Below are 23,841 nucleotides of genomic sequence, written 5' to 3'. Positions count from 1 at the left end.
TATTAACCAATAAAACAATCCCTCATCTACATACGGTGAAGACAGGCACTTGTTGGCCCGAACCGATATTTAGGAGAACGCCGCTACACAGGTGTGGCACTACAAGTTACAGATCTCAATTGAATTGATTGGCTAAGTTCTCAAATGCTGACTGAGCCAAGAGAACAGCTGCCTCCTGTGTTTGGCCGACAGTCTCATTATAACTTTTGCTTAAATCAACTTATAACACAGTGCGTGTTCCCAGCTAGACCCCAGCCTCCCCCCCCCCCCCCCCCGTGACGCTCACTGCGCTCATTGTCAGGTTCTCTGTGAAGTCGATTAGATCTCTAAATTAAAGATGCCAATACATGCAGTATAAAGCAGGAATAGTGAACAAGTAGTTAAAGCATCGGACAGTAACTACGAAATTGTGGCGCCTCCTGCTGGCTCTCAGGTGCCACTGTTACAAAAGCTCTCAAAAAAAAAAAAAAAAAAAAGTTCTACATTATTGTAATCCCCAACAAAAAGTGATGCTTATTCTAAGCTTATGTTATTCCTGTTATAAATAATAATCACATATTTAAGTAAAAGAGGTCAGTAATAATAAAATAACGTATGGAGCATATATCTGCCACGTTTTCTACAGTAGTCCTATTAAATCAGTGAACGGTCACATGATGTAGGGTGTATAGCTAGTGATTGGACGGCTGCACTGCAGTCATTTTGCTATGGTTACAACGCTACAGAGTCCCTTTAATTGGTGATGGGGAAGGTCTTCAAAGAGACTGGGTGTATGGCAGCATTGGGAAAAGCTTGGATCTCTGCAAAGAGCCGCAGAATCACAGCAATGCTGCATGTCATCACAGAGGAAGAGGCCAGGTTAACCTTTTACTTACATTGTTGGCTGGGGTCCATGTCTGTGGTCAGCTTGACGTAGTTGGAAGGGAAGAGACCCACGTGGCCATTCAGCTCCCCTTTCCACCAATCTGGATCCTCTTTGTTCAGCACATTGATAACTTGACCTTTGGAGAAAGCCAGCTCGTCGTCGTTCTGTGCGATGTAATCGTACATCCCGATAACCTGGCATGCTAAAGAATGACAGCCCACAATCAGTTCACTCAATACTCTGCTCACACTAGATCATTACATTTTATACGCCCTTTGAAAAAACATTATTTTGGGGCTATTCTTCAGTAGTAGTTCTTTAATGATCATTGAAACACAAAATAATGAAATATTTTAAAGCTATTTTTGTAAATCTGGAGTTGTGTGCGAGGAGACACCTTATATTGTTCTTTTATTTTTACTTTGCTTCTTCAGGCTGCTATTAAGGAATATTAAGGAATAGGATTACCATGGTAACCACAGTCACGACACAATGCAGAGAATGAGTCGTCCCCCTGTAGTGGCAATGCAGAAGAGCTGAAGGCCGCTATTGAAGCATCCTGGTCTTCCATAACACCTCAGCAGTGCCACAGGCTGATAGAATCCATGCCACGCCGCACTGAGGCAGTAATTCATGCAAGAAGAGGCCCAAACAGTGTACTGAGTACATATGCATGATTATACTTCTCAGAGAGCAGACATTTCTGTATTTGAAATCCTTTTTTTATTGATTTTATGTAATATTCTAATTTTCTGAGATTTGGGGTTTTCTTAAACTGTAAGCCACAATCATCAAAATTATAACATATAAAGGCTTGAAATCTCTCACTTTGCATGTAATGAGTCTATATAATATATTAGTTTCACCTTTTAAGTTGAATTACTGAAATAAATGAACTTTTGCACGATATTCTAATTTTCTGAGTTTCACCTGTATTATCAGTTTAAGAGGGGATAAAAAACTGCAGTAATCTCTGTAGTTTCTCTATCATAGCAGTAAAGGCTGATCGGACTATGAAGGGGGCAGTTGTATAGCTCGATCATCTACTAAAATATCCTTGTCTAGCAAACGGGATCCGGTCTGAAGATCGACAGTGTCTAGGTCGACAATGTTTAGGTCGACCACTATAGGTCGACAGTCACTAGGTCGACATGGATGGAAGGTCGACAGGGTTTCTAGGTCGACATGTGCTAGGTCGACAGGTCTAAAGGTCGACATGAGTTTTTCACATTTTTTTTCTTTTTTTGAATTTTTTCATACTTAACGATCCACGTGGACTACGATTGGAACGGTAAAGTGTGCCGAGCGAAGCGGTAGCGGAGCGAAGGCACCATGTCCGAAGCATGGCGAGCGAAGCGAGCCATGCGAGGGGACGTGGTGCACTAATTTGGGATCCCGGTCACTCTACGAAGAAAACGACACCAAAAAAAATAAAAATCCTCATGTCGACCTTTAGACCTGTCGACCTAGCACATGTCGACCTAGAAACCCTGTCGACCTTCCATCCATGTCGACCTAGTGACTGTCTACCTATAGTGGTCGACCTAAACATTGTCGACCTAGACACTGTCGATTTGATGAACCACACCCCTAGCAAACATGATGCATATAACTCAGGAGACCTTGGTCGCAGAAAATGCCAATGTGAGTGGCACCAAAGGATTAAGGGATTATACTCACTGGGCGGTAACACTGCTGGTTTAGGTGGTTCTGTTGGCGTACTTTTATTTGTACCAGGGCTCAAAAGTTTAACGTAATTGGCAGGAAACCATCCAATCTGTCTTTTTTTCCCTCGGGCCTATAAGGAGAAGACAGAGAAAACAAATGCACTGGTCACACAAGGCATCTGTCTCACGTACAACCGATCTCAAACATTTCATTGGCAGATCTTGCAGGAGATCTGCCAATGAAATGTTTGAGATCGGATTTAACTCCCAGAAACATTGTACTGTATAATCCAAACAGGCCAGTGTATAATTACTTAGATGAAGGCACAATGGTTACAATGTTAATTCTAAATGGTTAAAGAATTTCTCTAGAATATAAATTAAAAACAAGATCTTGGTTCTTCTTTAAAAAATAAGTTTCTCTAACCTCCTGGGGGACACTGGAAACAATGTATGCTTTTTAGCGGCCTTAGGTGCTGGGCACGTCTTTCAGCTGGTTTCATTTTCTTTCCTTTTTAAAAAATTTTTTGGGTGGTAAACTGGTCCCTCACTTCTCCGCCTCCAGCCGGTGGTCCCCACATTGAGAATGGCCACTGCCACTAATACTCATTTCCCCGCCAGCAGGGATATTCTGATCTATCCCCGGCACTCTGATGTGGCCGCAGGTCCTGTCTATAGCGAGAGCCTGCATGGGCAGAACAAGCTCTATACCACCGGAGCTGGGAGAAGAGATGATCTGGCGTCTCCTCTGTCCGGCCAAAACCATTTTTTTTTTTAAATTAAAGGCAGCTGAAAAATGTGCCAAACACCTAAGGGCACTAGAAAAAAACAGTTTTCAGTGTCTTCCAGGAGGTGAAAGAGAAATTACACTTTCTAAACAGAGGTTAACCTAATCTCAAAGGCAAAAAGTAACATTACATATAAGCCTGCTGATTATGTTTACATTCATATAATAATACAATGTGCACGTGCTATATGCAGTAATTAAACACACAAGCTAGAGATCTCTGTTCGCTACTAGTGAAGGCTAGAAAAAGGCTCTTTTGCTCTATGCTTCAATATGTTGCCAGAAAGTCATCTGATAAACATACAAAAATATGGCCCAGATTTATCAAGCCTTGGAGAGTGATAAATTGCACGGTGATAAAGTACCAACCAATCAGCTCCTAATTGTCATTTTTCAAACACAGCCGGTAACATGGCAGTTAGGAGCTGATTGGTCGTTACTTTATCACTCTTCAGGGCTTGATCAATCTGGACCTATATTCCTCCCCCACTTGGGATAAATCCTATACACCATGACAAACACTGACCTGTAACTCTCCTTCCCACCAGCCTCCAGGGTTCTTCTTCCTAATAAGAATCAGCTGCCCAGGAGCCAATGTGAGCTGCTCAGGGCCAGTAGCTGCATATGGGGCTATAACTTGGGCAATTTCTGGAGGGGAAAAGCAGAAGCAACATCTTACATTCTGTAACCTCACACCAGTATTCAGCAGACATGTCTCTTTGTTATAAGATAAATCTCCTAGATCCCAAATAAACATAAAGGGCCTGATTCAGTGTTGCAGACAGAGCGGCAGGTACTGTGCAAGGGGGAAGTATCACCCTGCATTCCGAGACACTGGCATCTATGTGACCGCTCTGCCTCACCCATCCGCCAGACATCACTATCAGTGCGGACTTGTAACAGCCCAATTCTTGGTGCAAGGGATCGGTCTGAAATCAGATGAACCGCTGCTTATGTGTAACTTGCCATACCTTCTACACGTGCACCGCACATTATTATGAGTGCAAACGCCCAGTTGCTGTGCAAGTGGAGCTGCGGCTAAGATACGCATGACTTTGAATAGCTGTAGTTGCTTAACGTAGCGTATGCAGCTGCTAAAAATCATGAGCTCCGTCCGCAGAGGTAGCGCAGAGTCAGGCCCAATAGGTTTAGAGTGAAGCACAAACACATCATGCGAGCAAACTACACACTGTATAAAAACAAAAGCAGTACTAAACATAACCAGGGCCGGATTAAGGGCCGTATGGGCCCGGAGCTGAAAGTGATCAAGGGCTTATACTGACAAGGGGAGGAGCTGGGAGCAGTGCTGTGTGGGTGTGTCCAGAGTCACGTGGGTGTGTACACCCCCCTACTCTATCATCCCCCAATGTCTCATTAAATACATAAAATAGAAAACTGTTTTAATACTTATTATTTGTGTCCGGTTAGGCAGCTTAGGCTGTCATGATGATGGGCCTATTTTTATGGGTAGGCCTAGACCTGTAGCTCCATCCACCCCCATTTTTAATGCCCTGAACGTAACTAAACATTTGTGAAGCTTTTCAGTCACTACTACAGATTGACAAAGTATGTCTTTGTGTCTGACACTATACTTTATAAAACTTTATGATGAACACATAAGGTACAGATCCACTAATGCCTTTTATTCCAGCAAGATATTTATACTTGTGCTAAATTTGTTTTGGGACAATGGGCCATGTGGAAGAGAGCGTCTCCATTAGGACTTTGGCTCTTTAAATAGATTCAAGCTGTTAATGCTCCTCCCTCTTCAATATTCTAAACCTGTAGGAAAATCTAACCAAGCCCCACAGGTCCGAGCCAGGGAGAAACCAATAAAGAGAAAACTATTACCCCCTAAAACAGAAAAACATTTAATCTTTAGCCCAGGGGACTAGAATGAAACGAAGGTAGTGTCTCCCAGTGGATTGAGAGAGGTCTTTAAAGTGCAATAATCCCATTCCTAATTCATCTTCTGGGAGTACATCGGTCCATGAGTATATGTCTCTGTTGCCTTTTCAGACGGTTCCTCTCACAGGGTTTAGTGTGCTGCCCCTTCTGATCAAGCTGGTCTCCTAGGGCCCAAAAACATTGAACCCGCAGTAGTATGCAATGGAGATATGTGGCAACCGACAACACCTTAGTCCATGCTCCATGTCCAGCCAGCTACCAAGTAGCTCAATTGTCTGCAAATTTGATCATCAAGCCATCACCTGGTTCGCCACAGGTAAGACACTCTTATAAGTATCCCACAGGACCAGAAGGATAAAGTATCCATAAATTCTAGCCTCCTTTTCACACAGATCTTCAATGCCCTATCAGCCTACTAGAAGGACAAAAATCTATTCTCCAAAGAAGACTGATTCATGGTTATAATCAGCTGAGGAACTGAGTGCTTCCAGTAAAAAATGCCAATCTCTTCTGGATGAAAACCACCTCAGAGATATGAACCCTTAAGAAATGTGATTCTAGGACACGGATTGGAAATTTGTCCTCTGCCCGAGAACACAGAACCTGAAACCAGCAACAATGGATAACAGACCCTCAACACCCAAGTCTGACCTCTGCTGTTGCAGCTGTCCAATCTACATAGCCCCTGGTAAGCTTTTCGTGATAGACCCAGAGGAGCAGACAACCTGTTCTTAGAGACACAGATATACATTGTCTGTTCAGATTATACAAGCCCATTACAAGACAGAGTTGATCTACAACGCCTTTCGAAAGAACAGTGCAAACTTTTCGGGATATAGTTAAAAGGCAGCCGGATGGGATCCCGGCAGTCAAAACACAGACGCCGGAATCCCAAACGGTGGCATAATGCCGGCATCCCAATCCCAAAGGAGCTCGGGATCCCAGCGTCAAAATACCAACACCTGGAATTCCGAACGCTCTTTTAGCAGGACGTGCTCGCGTCGAGGTTAGGTTTAGGCATTAGAAGGGCGGTTAGGTTTAGGGTGCATGGACGGGAAGGGGATGGTTAGGTACCAAGGAGGGGGGTAAGGGTTAGGCACTTAGAAGGGGAGGTTAGGGTTTGGCACCATGTCGGGAGGGTTAGGCACCCACAAGGGAGGGTTAGGGTACTTTCTGGGGGGCTGTTGGGATTCTAATGGATGGGATACCGCTGTCAGTATTCTGACCGCTGCCATCCTGTCCATCGGTATATCATACCGAATCGCACTTTTCAGCTTCAAATGTCGAGATAATCATTCCAAGGACATTTATACAGAAAAGAACAGATGTACAGTACGTCTCAGAGCTAACAGACACATTACAGGTCTTCTATTGCCCCCTCTATTGCTGAGAGTCTAATAGCAGACCTAGCTAGAACAGCCTCTTGATAGGGACCAGAGCAGAGTTCTGATGATAACGTAACTGTGAGACTGCAGCAGTTTCAAACAAAGACGGGAACTCAGCTGGATGATCTTAAGAAAAAGGTAAAGGATTTTACGTAGACCTAGATCCCACTAGAATAAAATCATATTCTTAGTGCCTCGAAATCGGTTCCAGTTCACTGGAAGTCCAGTAATATTCCCAGTATGACTGAGTGGTGTACACGTATAGATTATATGGTCATGGATGACCTTATCTCCAGACTAGCAATTACAAGTCATGCCTTCACTGCGACCTGGTATCCTTGGTTGGTATATAAAGAATCAGGTCACTATAATAGAGGGTAACAAGAACCTAGTAGGCTCCTCTGATGCATTACCCTAATGACTCTGCCTCCGGTCTGGTGGGGGGGTGGGGGGGGGAGGGGGGGGGGGGGGAGACTTTGTCCTCATCTCTTTTCCTTTCTCCTTTGTTTTTATCTTATTTTTTTCCTACTTGTTCTTCCTTTTAGCTCCTTTTCTTTCATTTTCTTATTTACTATTCTTTTTAATGTTATTGGTTTCTCATATGGTGAGATTTGCTCAATGTGCGATAATGTCTATTCCTTACAGGAACAGGCTATTTTGTTATTTTATCTGTGTATCGCATTCCATGTTTCTTGTATATTTGAAACTTTTCAATAAAAACAATTTGCAAAAAAGAAAAGAAAAAGGTAAAGGAATGATCACATCCGTAAGCCCCAAGAGCGTACTCCATGCCCATAACAATCTTCAGGAATACCCAAGGAGAGGTTTCCAGAACAAAAGGGCAGAAATAATGGGACTGAATCACAAACCTGAGATGTTGGTGACCCTCCCAAATCAAGTTAGAGTCCTTGGTGTCCATGCCATACTGTCCATGACTGTTCTCAAAATTTTTACCTTGAAGCTGTCCACCCAAACATAGATGCTGAGAGTCTTAAAAGTTCAAAATAGGTCATCCCTGTGGATGCCTATGGATCCCAAAGAAAGGAGGATTGTACATACCATCCAGTTCTGAATGATTACGCCCTAGGTTAGTAATACATGAATAGCTGATCACATGCCTTTTACCCTATCCATAGAAAGGCTGCTAAAAAAAACACATACAGGTCCCAAGATTCTGAAGTGGGTTTGAACCACTGATCCCAGTACAGTAGCAGATGGGCGCACACCACAGTCACTGTCATGTGGGCTCACTGACCAACACGTAGACAGTCTGATGGCTTGCCAGTTTAAATTCTATGGTGACACCAAAAAACTGGCTTCCAACAACAGTGTATTTCCAGTGCCAGGAAAATACTTGTTCTTAAATGCGCCTCATTTTATCCAACTCAGGGGCAGATTTATTAAGCCTGGTGAAGTGGTAAAGCAGTGATAAGTGGAAGGTGATAACGCACCAGCCAGTCGGCTCCTGTCATTATTTAAACCCAGTCTGTAACATGGAAGTTACAGGTATGAGCTGATTGGCTGCTGCGTTATCACCTTCTGCTTTATCACTTCACCAGGCTTAATAAATCTGACCCTCAGTCTCCAAAGCCTTGGGAATGAGTTCAGCAGGCAGAGACCACCAAAGCCAAAATTCTAGCCCCAATAATACTCAACATCCAATACCATGTCTTCTATTCAGATAGCAACATCACCAATTCATGTCGAGACCTCACTAACTGCAAACCATCCAAGAAGTACGTCAATTACTTTCCCATAACTTGATGTTCCAAGCAGACACTGAAATGGGTCTCACGGAAGCACCAGCCACTGTGTAAATAGACCTAAGCATTTTCCCTATTTTTATATCTGAAATAATGGCCAATATGGATCACAATAGTGATGGACGTGGACAACTGTCACTACAAGCAGCATACACCATGGGTGTATTTTCCCTTTTATCCGTACGTACTTTGGATAAAGAGGCTACAGTACTACACAATCCAGGATAGGGAATGCACAGTAGACACTGAGGCTCAAGCGTAATGCACCAATTCTTAATTTGCCAACTTGTTATTACACGAAGGCATAGATACAGTAACTTGAATTTATGTTTCAATGCTGCACGTTTATTATTGTTTTTAAAAATTTTTTTTTTAGATGGACAACAAAGATAAAGGGGAAACTTGTGTTTTAGAGCGGTAGTGTAAAATTTGTCAGTGATTCAATGTGTGATAGGCTTTCTTAGAAATATGGCAACACATAAACATCAACCTCATTTTAATATAGATTATACAGGAGGAAGTCACAGTTCTTGTGTACCCCACCTCATTCCGCAGTTCTGAGAAAACACCGGGGCGGAAAGAATGCACTAGTGTCCTATTTTCTGCGTGATTTAAAGCAACAGGGGTTTTTTATTTCTTTAATAGGAAAAACCAACCTGGTTTCACTTATAAAAAAAATTGCCACTGCACAACCCCACATGGACTCTGTTACATTTCCCCCCTGTACATTTATCTGTCAATCACTGTACTAGAGAACAAATAAAAAATACTGAACACACCTGGTTTCTTTCCAAGGCTTCCTGTTTTCCCTGCTGAGCCCATTCCCTTTAAAGAAACAGCAATTTTGCATTACAATTAACAAAAATAAAACATTATCTTTAAAATTTAATAGTCCGATGGAGGGTGTGACAGGTAGTAAAACCTTTCCTGCAATCCGTGGTTCCTCACTATCTTGTTACGTCATTAGGTGTGTGCTGTTCTGGTCAGCAAATGCACAGCTGTGTTCTCATAAGCTATTGCTGTAGTCACGCCAAACATCACTTCTCTGCGCACTGGGTTCCGTGTGACTGTCTTTTTGCATAATTGTGCATCTTAGTCACAAGGTGATGAGACAACACTGCTTCACGAGACTGCAGATTTGATATGCGACACTTGTATATCTGTGTGCGACTGAGTCTGTACAAGCAGTGCTATGAGTTAGCGGCCGCTGCTTTTTATCACACTAATGTTCCAAGTGTCGCATATCAAACTAATCAGCGCAGTCTCGTGAAATGGTTTTGTTGCATTGTTCTGTGATTACTACACACATTGGTAAAAAAAATACACTCGGCACGGCTCACTTACGCCAGGTGTCTCTCACTGTAAGGCATACTGAGGCTGTGTGTACAAGGACACATCTGTACCTGCCCTAAGCCAGGCTGGCTTTACAAGAAGCATGTAATAAAGAGGACGATAGAGTAATAACAAGTTCTATAAGGAGGAGTAAGGAGAGGTGTGCGAGTCTGGGAGGATGTGGTAATAGTCCTGTAGGACAGGCAGAAGGGCAGCTATACTGGAGATACCAGAGGACCCGTCTCCTTACAATGTGCGGGGAATGCGGACTATACACAATGAGAGCAGTAAGGTGTGAGAGTCGGAGAGGATGTGGTAATAGTCCTGTAGGACAGGCAGAAGGGCAGCTATACTGGAGATACCAGAGGACCCGTCTCCTTACAATGTGCGGGGAATGCGGACTATACACAATGAGAGCAGTAAGGTGTGCGAGTCTGGGAGGATGTGGTTAATAGTCCTGTAGGACAGGCAGAAGGGCAGCTATGCTGGAGATATCAGAGGACCTGTCTCCTTACAATGTGCGGGGAATGCAGACTATACACAATGAGAGCAGTAAGGTGTGAGAGTCGGAGAGGATGTGGTAATAGTCCTGTAGGACAGGCAGAAGGGCAGCTATGCTGGAGATACCAGAGGACCCGTCTCCTTACAATGTGCGGGGAATGCGGACTATACACAATGAGAGCAGTAAGGTGTGAGAGTCGGAGAGGATGTGGTAATAGTCCTGTAGGACAGGCAGAAGGGCAGCTATACTGGAGATACCAGAGGACCCATCTCCTTACAATGTGCGGGGAATGCGGACTATACACAATGAGAGCAGTAAGGTGTGAGAGTCGGAGAGGATGTGGTAATAGTCCTGTAGGACAGGCAGAAGGGCAGCTATGCTGGAGATACCAGAGGACCTGTCTCCTTACAATGTGCGGGGAATGCAGACTATACACAATGAGAGCAGTAAGGTGTGAGAGTCGGAGAGGATGTGGTAATAGTCCTGTAGGACAGGCAGAAGGGCAGCTATGCTGGAGATACCAGAGGACCCATCTCCTTACAATGTGAGGGGAATGCGGACTATACACAATGAGAGCAGTAAGGTGTGAGAGTCGGAGAGGATGTGGTAATAGTCCTGTAGGACAGGCAGAAGGGCAGCTATACTGGAGATACCAGAGGACCCATCTCCTTACAATGTGCGGGGAATGCGGACTATACACAATGAGAGCAGTAAGGTGTGAGAGTCGGAGAGGATGTGGTAATAGTCCTGTAGGACAGGCAGAAGGGCAGCTATGCTGGAGATACCAGAGGACCTGTCTCCTTACAATGTGCGGGGAATGCAGACTATACACAATGAGAGCAGTAAGGTGTGAGAGTCGGAGAGGATGTGGTAATAGTCCTGTAGGACAGGCAGAAGGGCAGCTATACTGGAGATACCAGAGGACCCTTCTTACAATGTGCGGGGAATGCGGACTATACACAATGAGAGCAGTAAGGTGTGAGAGTCGGAGAGGATGTGGTAATAGTCCTGTAGGACAGGCAGAAGGGCAGCTATGCTGGAGATACCAGAGGACCCGTCTCCTTACAATGTGCGGGGAATGCGGACTATACACAATGAGAGCAGTAAGGTGTGAGAGTCGGAGAGGATGTGGTAATAGTCCTGTAGGACAGGCAGAAGGGCAGCTATGCTGGAGATACCAGAGGACCTGTCTCCTTACAATGTGCAGGGAATGCGGACTATACACAATGAGAGCAGTAAGGTGTGAGTTGGAGAGGACGTGGTAATAGTCCTGTAGGACAGGCAGAAGGGCAGCTATGCTGGAGATACCAGAGAACCCATCTCCTTACAATGTGCGGGGAATGCGGACTATACACAATGAGAGCAGTAAGGTGTGAGAGTCGGAGAGGACGTGGTAATAGTCCTGTAGGACAGGCAGAAGGGCAGCTATGTTGGAGATATCAGAGAACCTGTCTCCTTACAATGTACGGGGAATGCAGACTATACACAATGAGAGCAGTAAGAGGGATATTTCTGGTGCTTTTACCTCTGAATCTTTGAGCCTGACATAGTTAGAAGGGAAGACGCCAGTTTTATCTCCCACTGTCCCCGTCCACCAGTCCCCGTCTTTCTTAATGACTACAATCATATCTCCTTGCTGGAAGGTCAGGTCGCCTTGTTCGTTGCTCTCATACGTGTACATGGCTATGTACTCTGCAAACAAACCTCTTGTTAGGGATTATACAGCACATTTAGTTCACTTAGAAATGGGTAACATGAAGTGAAATGATGCAGGAACGCAAACTTGCATTGTGGGGAGAATACCCATCACTGTGGGTGACACCCTGCAGCTCACGGTCAGGTCCCCAGTGATAGGGTGGCCTATCCAAGTCATATTCCTGGATGGTTGTAGTACAGCACCTGCCACTCATGGGGACCAGCAAACAGAACCAGTCCCACTTTTGCTGGCTGGCCAAAGAAGGGAAGAAGAGGGAGACATTTTGCAGTCAGCAAGTTCATAGTCTCCCTGCCCCTAAGGAAGCTGCCCTCACGCGTCCCAGAGCTGCTAAACCAAGCACACCCCATAGAAATATAACATATTAAAGAACAGGATCAATTCCTATTACACGGATAATGATTTTTTTTCCCCAGCATCCTTTATCAATATTCCTTTCTTATATCACCCCTCCATTTCTTAATTTCACAGTGGACAGCTTATTTTAAAGGATCCCTATTACCATAGTTTGCCAATATCCATCTCATATCCTGACCATGTCCATTGGTGTGGAGTCTGTATGTTCTCCCCATATTTGTGGAGGTCACCTTGCAGTACTCCGATTTCCTCCAACAATCCAAAAACATACGGGTAGGTTAATTCACTTCTAACAAAAAAAACCCATAATAACCCATGTGTGTGTTTATGTGTACATGTGATAAGGAATATAGATTGTAAAGCTTCACTGGGGCAGGGACTGATAAGAATGACTGAGATATTCTCTGTAAATCAGGATTTTGGTACTTACCGATAAATCCCTTTCTCCGATTCCACAGGGGCCACTGGAGCGTAGTTACAATGGGGAAATAGTAGGTAGTAATTGGGAGCTGGCACTTTAAAATTCTAACACTGAGGCTAGCTCCTCCCCTACTATCTCCCCTCCAAGCCAGTCTACGTAAAACTGTGCCCGAGGAGAGCTGGAATAAACAAACCTTAAGGTAGAGGAGGTTAATGACGCCCTGTAAACCAGGAGAACACAAACCAAACCTGGAACAGAACCTGACGAAAAACAGGCTAGCCCGAACACAACAAGCAGTCATATGGTGATCTGCAAACCGTTAAGCAAAAAACAAGGAGGAACAGCGCTGGGCGGGCGTCCAGTGGCCCCTGTGGAATCGGAGAAAGGGATTTATCGGTAAGTACCAAAATCCTGATTTCTCCTTCATCCACTAGGGGCCACTGGAGCGTAGTTACAATGGAGACGTCCCAGAGCTCCCAAAACGGGTGGGAGAGCGCTGAGAGTCCTGGAAAACCGCTTGGCCAAACTGTGATGCAGAGGCCGCGAAAGTGTCAAACGTGTAGAATTTGACAAAACGAATGTCGGTCCGACCAAGTAGCCGCTCGACAAAGTATTCATGGCAACCCCACGGGCAGCCGCCCACGAAGGTCCCACAACGCGCGTAAAGAGCGCTGAAATGGAAAACGGAGGCTCCCGAGCAACCGCCAAGAAGACTATCTGATGGTCAGATGTATCCAACGGCCCAGCGTATGCTGGGACCCCGACTATTTAGTACGGGAGCATCGTACAGAACAAAGAAAACACGTCGTCGAATAGCCTAAGCCCTCTGTAGAGAGAGTCGGCGAGCCCCGACAACATTCAAAGAGGACCGAAAAACACTAGTGTCAGATTTATATGAAAAACGGACATCCCCTCTGAAAGAAACGACCGCTGAGACCGAAACTCAGCCGGGGGAGTTGCCAATAGAGTACTCCTTGAAAGAGAGTCCGAAGCGCATCCGAGCAAAACCTCTTAGAGAAACCAAAGATGACGGCTAAATGGTAACTGAAAGAAGGGGAAAACCCCTTTTATCCTCACTATTCCAAAAGTGGCAAAAGCGAGAAGAGGTAACAGACTTCTGAAATCGGGGCCCAGTAGGCATAACCGAACTAGGAAACTCCTCCCTTCTGAGGTCTCATGAACAGTCACACGGTTAAACGAAACCAGTTTAAGATGAACAAAGAAAGGACCCTGTTGAAGTAGACAGTCTAGTCGAGGTAGGAGCCAAGGCTCCTGTACTGACAACAGGTGTAGATGTATCCTCAAGCCATGCGCGGCCCAACCGGAGCCACCGAGAGGACTAGCGCGCATATTCCCGTCCTGTGTTACCGAAAGTGAGGTAGGAATAAAAAAGGGGGCAGTATAGAAAAACCCAAAACTCCCAGGAGCCCTTAGGGCCTCCTCGGCTACTGCCGCCAGAGCTCACGTCCGAGAGTAGTGAAGGGTTAAAGAGTCAGACAGAACGCCCTGAGGTCGATCCGAAATCTCCGCCAACAGCGGACCAGCTGACAAAACTCCGGGAAATGTCCCCTCACCCGGGAGTCTGACCTGGCAGCTTGACCTGGAAAGAAGATTGTTGTCCTTCGCTCAGAGGGGAATGTAGGCGACCATTCATTGCGTCGCAACCTGACTTAAGAAATAAAGTACCTGGTGCAGAGGAAGGAAAAATCCTCTGACGGACCGTGTTGAGAAAAGACTACGAGGAACATAAATTGGATCTGTGTCGAACCAAAAGCTCCTGGATCCTCCGGATATTCAGAAGCCACCTAATGTACAGAGTGGGATTGTAGCAGTAGATTGTCCCATTAGGGAACAAACGTTACTTCCTGCCCTTGAAAAAGAGTTATTCTGTGATCTTCCTGAACCCTGTGGGAGCGGAAGAGAGATGTAATGCGAAACTGAGAAAAGCCCGATGAGGATATACCCAACGGAAATGAGTAAACAGACATCCCTGAAGACAAGGGACGCGTAAAACCCCCTTTTTGTTTAAAACTAGCAATCACAGACTGAAAGGATTCTAAGGCCAATAATAGGCCTGGCCGAGCCAACTGGCTTCAGAACGAAAAGAAAAACAAAGGCCTGAGAACTGTCCCGATTCAAATGATATGTGAAAAACCGGGATCAACGCCCTTTGCGGTTAGAAGCATATGGAGCGCCGCCTGCATTAAGACTCTCTTGTCATTGTAATCGGCCGACCCATGCCGAAGGACTCCTGAGACGGCTGTACTCCAAAATCTAGTCTGTAACCGCCCAAGCCTTCTCAGTTCTCCCCGTAGGACCACCGACCTGCGCCTAGCCTGGGACCCTCCAGGTTGTAGGAAGGTCTAACCTGTAGTGGGTGTATAGGATGACCTAAAATCAGACTGGACCGAGGATGCTGAACCTCTGCTTCAGCCTGTTACCCTGAGATCCCCTGACGACGGAGATATCGCCCGTGTGGAGTCGGAAACCTGAAAGGGCACGGAAAGATGTAAAGGAAAGACCGGTAAAGGTCCGTCTTGGAGCTGGGGCAGTAGTAGGAGAAAGAAAAGTGGACTTACCTCCAATGGTTCAAGAAATCCCGCAGAAAGATCCTTCCCCTGAACCATCTGCTCCGTAGGATTTCATGTTCACCTGTCACTGTCGCAGCCCCAGAGGTTGTCTGGTTAAGACAGCCCCAGCGAAAATGCCGGTTCCAAGTCTGCAGATGTGGAGACTTCAAAAGAACATAAAAGCAGAATCCTGATTCTGATCTGTCCCAAAGCATCAATTGATCCTGATGCAAAATATCCTGTAACCTAGAGGACAATTGTTCCACAACCTACCTGCTCCGGACAAGGCAGAACCCCGCTGCCGTATATGTTGTTTCGATGGATACCTGAGCAATGTTGCCTCAGGAAAACAGCAGCCTGTTGGACCGGTGATACATTGAGGGGTATACCTGGAGAGGTTCTGATGCCATTTCCTTCCGTCTGCGGGGAAAGGCTAGGAAAACCAACATTGTTTGATACCTGAAATTGTGTATTCGGGTGTCTGTAAGCCGCCTACCGGAGCCTGCTCAGCCCATCCGAAACTGGACCATTTTGTCATCGGCGTCGAATCTGATGGACCTGACGTGTCCGCCTTCCTTATTTGCAGTATCAGACGAACTGCTGTATAATGCACCTGGATATTCTGAGACACAGGTTCAGACTACACCGAAAACAGACATCCTCCGTATCCTGGACATTTCTCGCCTCCTCCCCGAGAGGCCTTTCCACCGCCGAGTCGTGTAACATGGAAGGTTATCAAGGTTCATTTAGAAACCTAGAGAGGGGAAATGACGTACAAGGTCTCTGGTTAACAGTGACATTACCTGTATAATCTGAGCCGTTCAAACAGGAGTGTCCTGCAGGTGCGTGGAGGGCTAAGCAGATTGCTCCACAGCATACTTCGCACCTAAGAGGGAATTCTTTTTGACTATCCCAGGTGAGACAAACGAAAGGAGAAAAGGTGGGTTAAATAGACACCGCCCTATGTAAGGTCTGCACTATAATGTGTAGTGACCGACACGATTCAAATAAACTTTCTGGAGCAGCGGAGACTTGAACCAGTAGCGCTGCGCTGTGGGACAGGAGCCTTAGCCACTAGGCTATAGGAGCTCCCTTTAAAGTTGTTTTTTTTTTTTGAATTCCAACCCTGGTCCCCCTGTTCAGATACCCGCTACTAGCGTACTGAGCCGCAGCGCTATTTGTCTGATGCCTTAAAGTATCTGTGGAGGTACTTGGACCCAGGCCTCTGTGGTTGGGTGTTTAGGGGATTAGTGTGCTGAGCCACACTGTCTGATATATACACATTCCCCGAATTACCAATATCATTAGTACCCAGTGACACCAAGAAATAATAAAGGGAAGGTAACACCCCGCCTGTATATAGTGCACCGCTATTTTAGGTGCACCAGATGTTTTCGGTATTTTGTTATTATAAAACATTGCGGAAGATGGTTTACCCCCTACATATGGTATTGTATGTATATATATATATATATATATATATATATATATATATATACATACACACACACACAGATACATGTATACATACATATATATATACACATATACCCACACCCTCACACAGTGAACCCAACAGGGTAGATAAATACTGTCTATGTGAAATACTGTAGGGTAAATAAATATTGCATACTAGATTTTAATCATTAATGTCCGTTATAGAGCAGGTTTCCTGATCTACAGCCTTTATGAAATGTCTGGCAGAGGACTCCCCCGCCGGGAGGAATGTAGCCAAGGTGAGACAAAATAAACATGTCAGCACTGCACAGAAAAAAAACTAAAATCCCCCTAAGACAGGCTCTGCTGTCTGACAATGAGCGCTGGGAGCCGCCGCCGGGAGCCCGCTGAGCAAAGCGGGAACAAGCTTCACCCCCACCGTTACCTTCATTGCAGCGGCCAGGGAGCGGAGGCCCGTAATCGGCGCTGTAGCGACTGGGGTACTGCTAGAGCGGGCCGGAGAGCGGAGGTGCTGGGAGGACCTGGAAGCGCTGCTGTAGCGGCTGGGGAGCGGAGGATGTAAGCGCTGCTGTAGCGGCCGGAGAGCGGAGGATTGAGCCCGCCGTACAGCGCGGGAGTTAGCTCCGCCCCCCCGCTTCGGCGCCAAATTTAAACTGAAAAACCCGCTATGATCACTAAGCGGGAAGTGCCCTGTATCTCCCCGGCCGCCTGTATGCTGCGGCCGGGGAGCGAAGAGCGCCTAGCCCGCCGTACGGAGCGGGAGTTAGCTCCGCCCCCTTTTCAATTTTTGTGTGAAAAATAAGCGGGATGTATCACCCGGCTGCCTGTCTGCTGCAGCCGGGGAGTGGAGAGCGCTGAGCCCGCTTACAGAGCGGGGTGAAGCTCTGTAAAAATACCAAGTGCACATCTGATACCCTCCAGCCTGTCTATGACTGGGGAGTACAGGGGAGCCAACCAACCACCACATAATGTCACTAAAAACTGACAGTATAAAATAATAAATCAGTCTGGAGGAGGGGGGAGATTGTACTCACCGCTGTCCTGTAGTTCCGTCAGGCGTCGTTATACTGCTCGACAGAACGGCCCCGACACGCGCCGCACGCAGCGGTGTCCGGCCCCTTTTTAGACTTACCGCTCTGGTGGAGCGGCCCCGACACGCGCCGCACGCAGCGGTGTCCTCACTTATACTCACCGCTGCCATGCTGCCGGAATCTTCTGCTGGAGGAGTGGCCCCGTCACGCGCCGCACGCAGCGGTGTCCGGCCAACTCAGGAGAGCTCAGTGTCTCCCTCAGCCGGGGCCCATCCCGAGCCGCACGCAGCTGCGATGGGACCCCGCCGGCAGCTCCCGCGGTGCAGACTGGCAGTGGCAGAGCTGCCAGTCTGTGTGTGGAAGAAAGAAAAATAAAATAATAAAGAAAAAAATAAGAATTTACTTACCGATAATTCTATTTCTCATAGTCCGTAGTGGATGCTGGGACTTCCGTAAGGACCATGGGGGATAGCGGCTCCGCAGGAGACTGGGCACAAAAATAAAAGCTTTAGACTAGCTGGTGTGCACTGGCTCCTCCCCCTATGAACCTCCTCCAAGCCTCAGTTAGGATACTGTGCCCGGACGAGCGTACATAATAAGGAAGGATTTTGAATCCCGGGTAAGACTCATACCAGCCACACCAATCACACTGTACAACCTGTGATCTGAACCCAGTTAACAGTATGATAAACGTAGGAGCCTCTGAAAAGATGGCTCACAACAATAAACAACCCGATTTTTTTGTAACAATAATTATATACAAGTATTGCAGACAATCCGCACTTGGGATGGGCGCCCAGCATCCACTACGGACTATGAGAAATAGAATTATCGGTAAGTAAATTCTTATTTTCTCTGACGTCCTAGTGGATGCTGGGACTTCCGTAAGGACCATGGGGATTATACCAAAGCTCCCAAACGGGCGGGAGAGTGCGGATGACTCTGCAGCACCGAATGAGAGAACTCCAGGTCCTCCTCAGCCAGGGTATCGAATTTGTAAAATTTTGCAAACGTGTTTGCCTCTGACCAAGTAGCTGCTCGGCAAAGTTGTAAAGCCGAGACCCCTCGGGCAGCCGCCCAAGATGAGCCTACTTTCCTTGTGGAATGGGCTTTAACAGATTTTGGCTGTGGCAGTCCTGCCACAGAATGTGCAAGCTGAATTGTACTACAAATCCAACGAGCAATCATCTGCTTAGAAGCAGGAGCACCCAGCTTGTTGGGTGCATACAGGATAAACAGCGAGTCAGATTTTCTGACTCCAGCCGTCCTGGAAACATATATTTTCAGGGCCCTGACTACGTCCAACAACTTGGAGTCCTCCAAGTCCCTAGTAGCCGCAGGCACCACAATAGGTTGGTTCATGTGAAACGCTGAAACCACCTTAGGGAGAAATTGAGGACGAGTCCTCAATTCTGCCCTGTCTGAATGAAAAATTAGGTAAGGGCTTTTATATGACAAAGCCGCCAATTCTGAGACACGCCTGGCTGACGCCAGAGCTAACAGCATGACCACCTTCCATGTGAGATATTTTAATTCCACAGTGGTGAGTGGTTCAAACCAATGTGATTTTAGGAACCCTAAAACTACATTGAGATCCCAAGGTGCCACTGGTGGCACAAAAGGAGGCTGTATATGCAGTACCCCCTTGACAAACGTCTGAACTTCAGGCACTGAAGCCAGTTCTTTCTGGAAGAAGATCGACAGGGCCGAAATTTGAACCTTAATGGATCCTAATTTTAGGCCCATAGACAGTCCTGCTTGCAGGAAATGCAGGAAACGACCCAGTTGAAATTCCTCTGTGGGGGCCTTCTTGGCCTCACACCACGCAACATATTTTCGCCAAATGCGGTGATAATGTTTCGCGGTTACATCCTTCCTGGCTTTGATCAGGGTAGGGATGACTTCATCTGGAATGCCTTTTTCCATCAGGATCCGGCGTTCAACCGCCATGCCGTCAAACGCAGCCGCGGTAAGTCTTGGAACAGACAAGGTCCCTGCTGGAGCAGGTCCTTTCTTAGAGATAGAGGCCACGGGTCCTCCGTGAGCATCTCTTGCAGTTCCGGGTACCAAGTTCTTCTTGGCCAATCCGGAGCTACGAGTATAGTTCTTACTCCTCTCCTTCTTATGATTCTCAATACTTTGGGTATGAGAGGCAGAGGAGGGAACACATACACCAACTGGTACACCCACGGTGTTACCAGAGCGTCCACCGCTATTGCCTGAGGGTCCCTTGACCTGGCGCAATATCTGTCCAGTTTTTTGTTGAGACGGGACGCCATCATGTCCACCTTTGGTTTTTCCCAACGGTTTACAATCACTTGAAAGACTTCTGGGTGAAGTCCCCACTCCCCTGGGTGGAGGTCGTGTCTGCTGAGGAAGTCTGCTTCCCAGTTGTCCACTCCCGGAATGAACACTGCTGACAGTGCCACCACATGATTTTCCGCCCAGCGAAGAATCCTTGCAGCTTCTGCCATTGCCCTCCTGCTTCTTGTGCCGCCCTGTTTGTTGACGTGGGCGACTGCCGTGATGTTGTCCGATTGGATCAATACCGACTGACCCTGAAGCAGAGGCCTTGCTTGACTTAGGGCATTGTAAATGGCCCTTAGTTCCAGGATATTTATGTGAAGAGACGTTTCCATGCTTGACCACAAGCCCTGGAAATTTCTTCCCTGTGTGACTGCTCCCCAGCCTCTCAGGCTGGCATCGGTGGTCACCAGCATCCAATCCTGAATGCCGAATCTGCGGCCCTCTAGAAGATGAGCACTCTGTAACCACCACAGGAGAGACACCCTTGTCCTTGGAGATAGGGTTATCCGCTGATGCATCTGAAGATGCGATCCGGACCATTTTTCCAGCAGATCCCACTGAAAAGTTCTTGCATGGAATCTTCCGAATGGAATCGCTTCGTAAGAAGCCACCATTTTTCCCAGGACTCTCGTGCATTGATGCACAGACACTTGGCCTGGTTTTAGGAGTTTCCTGACTAGCTCGGATAACTCCCTGGCCTTCTCCTCCGGGAGAAACACCTTTTTCTGGACTGTGTCCAGAATCATCCCCAGGAACAGTAGACGTGTTGTTGGAATCAGCTGTGATTTTGGGATATTTAGGATCCACCCGTGCTGACGTAGCACTACCTGAGATAGTGCTACTCCGACCTCTAACTGTTCCCTGGACCTTGCCCTTATCAGGAGATCGTCCAAGTAAGGGATAATTAAGACGCCTTTTCTTCGAAGAAGAATCATCATTTCGGCCATTACCTTGGTAAAGACCCGTGGTGCCGTGGACAATCCAAACGGCAGCGTCTGAAACTGATAATGACAGTTTTGTACCACTAACCTGAGGTACCCTTGGTGAGAAGGGTAGATTGGGACATGGAGATAAGCATCTTTGATGTCTAGAGATACCATATAGTCCCCTTCTTCCAGGTTCGCTATCACTGCTCTGAGTGACTCCATCTTGAATTTGAACCTTTTTATGTAAGTGTTCAAGGATTTTAGATTTAAAATTGGTCTCACCGAGCCGTCCGGCTTCGGTACCACAAACAGCGTGGAATAATACCCCTTTCCCTGTTGTAGGAGGGGTACCTTGATTATCACCTGCTGGGAATACAGCTTGTGAATAGCGTCCACTACCGCCTCCCTGTCGGAGGGAGACGTTGGTAGAGCAGACTTCAGGAACCGGCGAGGGGGAGACGTCTCGAATTCCAATTTGTACCCCTGTGATACTACCTGCAGGATCCAGGGGTCCACTTGCGAGTGAGCCCACTGCGCGCTGAAATTCTTGAGACGGCCCCCCACCGTGCCTGAGTCCGCTTGTAGAGCCCCAGCGTCATGCTGAAGACTTGGCAGAAGCGGGGGAGGGCTTCTGTTCCTGGGAAGAGGCTGCCTGGTGCAGTCTTTTTCCCCTTCCTCTGCCCCGGGGCAGAAATGAGTGGCCTTTTGCCCGCTTGCCCTTATGGGGACGAAAGGACTGAGTTTGAAAAGACGGTGTCTTTTTCTGCTGAGAGGTGACCTGGGGTAAAAAGGTGGATTTTCCAGCCGTTGCCGTGGCCACCAGGTCCGATAGACCGACCCCAAATAACTCCTCCCCTTTATACGGCAATACTTCCATATGTCGTTTGGAATCCGCATCACCTGACCACTGTCGCGTCCATAACGCTCTTCTGGCAGAAATGGACATCGAACTCACTCTAGATGCCAGGGTGCAAATATCCCTCTGTGCATCTCGCATATATAGTAATGCATCCTTTAAATGCTCTATAGTTAATAATATACTGTCCCTATCCATGGTATCAATATTTTCAGTCAGGGAATCCGACCAAGCCACTCCAGCGCTGCACATCCAGGCTGAGGCGATTGCTGGTCGCAGTATAACACCAGTATGTGTGTATATACCTTTTAGGATATTTTTCAGCCTCCTATCAGCTGGTTCCTTGAGGGCGGCCGTATCGGGAGACGGTAACGCCACTTGTTTTGATAAGCGTGTGAGCGCCTTATCTACCCTAGGAGGTGTTTCCCAACGTGCCCTAACCTCTGGCGGGAAAGGGTATAGTGCCAATAATTTATTAGAAATCAGCAGTTTTTTATCGGGGGAAAGCCACGCTTTATCACACACCTCATTTAATTCATCTGATTCAGGAAAAACTACTGGTAGTTTTTTCACACCCCACATAATACCCTTTTTTGTGGTACTTGTAGTGTCAGAAATATTCAATGCCTCCTTCATTGCCGTGATCATGTAACGTGTGGCCCTACTGGACATTACGTTTGTCTCCTCACCGTCGACACTGGATTCAGTATCCGTGTCTGGGTCTGTGTCGACCATCTGAGGTAACGGGCGTTTTAGCGCCCCTGACGGTGTCTGAGACGCCTGAACAGGCACTAATTGATTTGCCGGCTGTCTCATGTCGTCAACAGTTTTTTGCAAAGTGCTGACATTGTCACGTAATTCTTTAAATACGACCATCCAGTCAGGTGTCGACTCCCTAGGGGGTGACATCACTAACACAGGCAATTGCTCTGCTTCCACATCATTTTCCTCCTCATACATGTTGACACAATCATACCGACACCCAGCACACACACAGGGAATGCTCTGAAAGAGGACAGGACCCCACGAGCCCTTTGGGGAGACAGAGGGAGAGTTTGCCAGCACACACCAGAGCGCTATATATATATATACAGGGATAACCTTATGTAAGTGTTTCTCCCTTTATAGCTGCTGTTTTATATTAGCTGCCAATAGTGCCCCCCTCTCTTGTTTTACCCTGATTCTTGTAGCAGGACTGCAGGGGAGAGTCAGGGAGCCGTCCTTCCAGCGGAGCTGTGAAAGAAAATGGCGCTTGTGTGCTGAGGAGAAAGGCTCCGCCCCCTTCACGGCGGCCTTTTCTCCCGCTTTTTTTAGGAAAACTGGCAGGGGTTAAATGCATCCATATAGCCCAGGAGCTATATGTGATGCATTTCTTTAGCCATATAAGGTTTTTATAGTGTTTTATTGCGTCTCAGGGCGCTCCCCCCCAGCGCCCTGCACCCTCAGTGACCGGAGTGTGAAGTGTGCTGAGAGCAATGGCGCACAGCTGCAGTGCTGTGCGCTACCTTATCTGAAGACAGGAACGTCTTCTGCCGCCGATTTCTCCGGACCTCTTCACTCTTCTGGCTCTGTAAGGGGGCCGGCAGCGCGGCTCCGGGACCCATCCAGGCTGAACCTGTGATCGTCCCTCTGGAGCTAATGTCCAGTAGCCAAGAAGCCCAATCCACTCTGCATGCAGGTGAGTTCGCTTCTTCTCCCCTTAGTCCCACGATGCAGTGAGCCTGTTGCCAGCAGGTCTCACTGAAAATAAAAAACCTATTTAAACTTTTACTCTAAGCAGCTCAGGAGAGCTACCTAGCATGCACCCTTCTCGGCCGGGCACAAAAATCTAACTGAGGCTTGGAGGAGGGTCATAGGGGGAGGAGCCAGTGCACACCAGCTAGTCTAAAGCTTTTATTTTTGTGCCCTGTCTCCTGCGGAGCCGCTATCCCCCATGGTCCTTACGGAAGTCCCAGCATCCACTAGGACGTCAGAGAAAGAAAAATTTCTTCA

General features: G+C 47.0%; 1 protein-coding gene across 11 annotated transcripts in view; it reads right to left on the bottom strand.

Moving 5' to 3' along the window:
* Positions 1-23,841, bottom strand: part of ITSN1 (intersectin 1) — a 351,280-nt gene that overhangs the window by 81,870 nt on the left and 245,569 nt on the right. For 9 of the 11 annotated variants that reach the window (XM_063956491.1, XM_063956492.1, XM_063956494.1 and 6 more), the window contains 5 exons: positions 11,735-11,901; positions 9,155-9,200; positions 3,846-3,967; positions 2,546-2,663; positions 876-1,067 (listed from right to left, as the gene is read on the bottom strand). In XM_063956491.1, the coding sequence (XP_063812561.1) occupies positions 876-1,067; positions 2,546-2,663; positions 3,846-3,967; positions 9,155-9,200; positions 11,735-11,901 (645 nt within the window). The remainder of the gene's footprint in view (positions 1-875; positions 1,068-2,545; positions 2,664-3,845; positions 3,968-9,154; positions 9,201-11,734; positions 11,902-23,841) is intronic. The other 2 variants (XM_063956498.1, XM_063956499.1) reach the window with 1 other exon arrangement.

This window comes from Pseudophryne corroboree, chromosome 2 (assembly GCF_028390025.1).
Source record: "Pseudophryne corroboree isolate aPseCor3 chromosome 2, aPseCor3.hap2, whole genome shotgun sequence".
Classification (NCBI taxonomy): Eukaryota; Metazoa; Chordata; class Amphibia; order Anura; family Myobatrachidae; genus Pseudophryne; species Pseudophryne corroboree.
The sequence above is the reverse complement of the archived record's forward strand: the minus strand, read 5'-3'. Positions and strand labels throughout refer to the sequence as shown.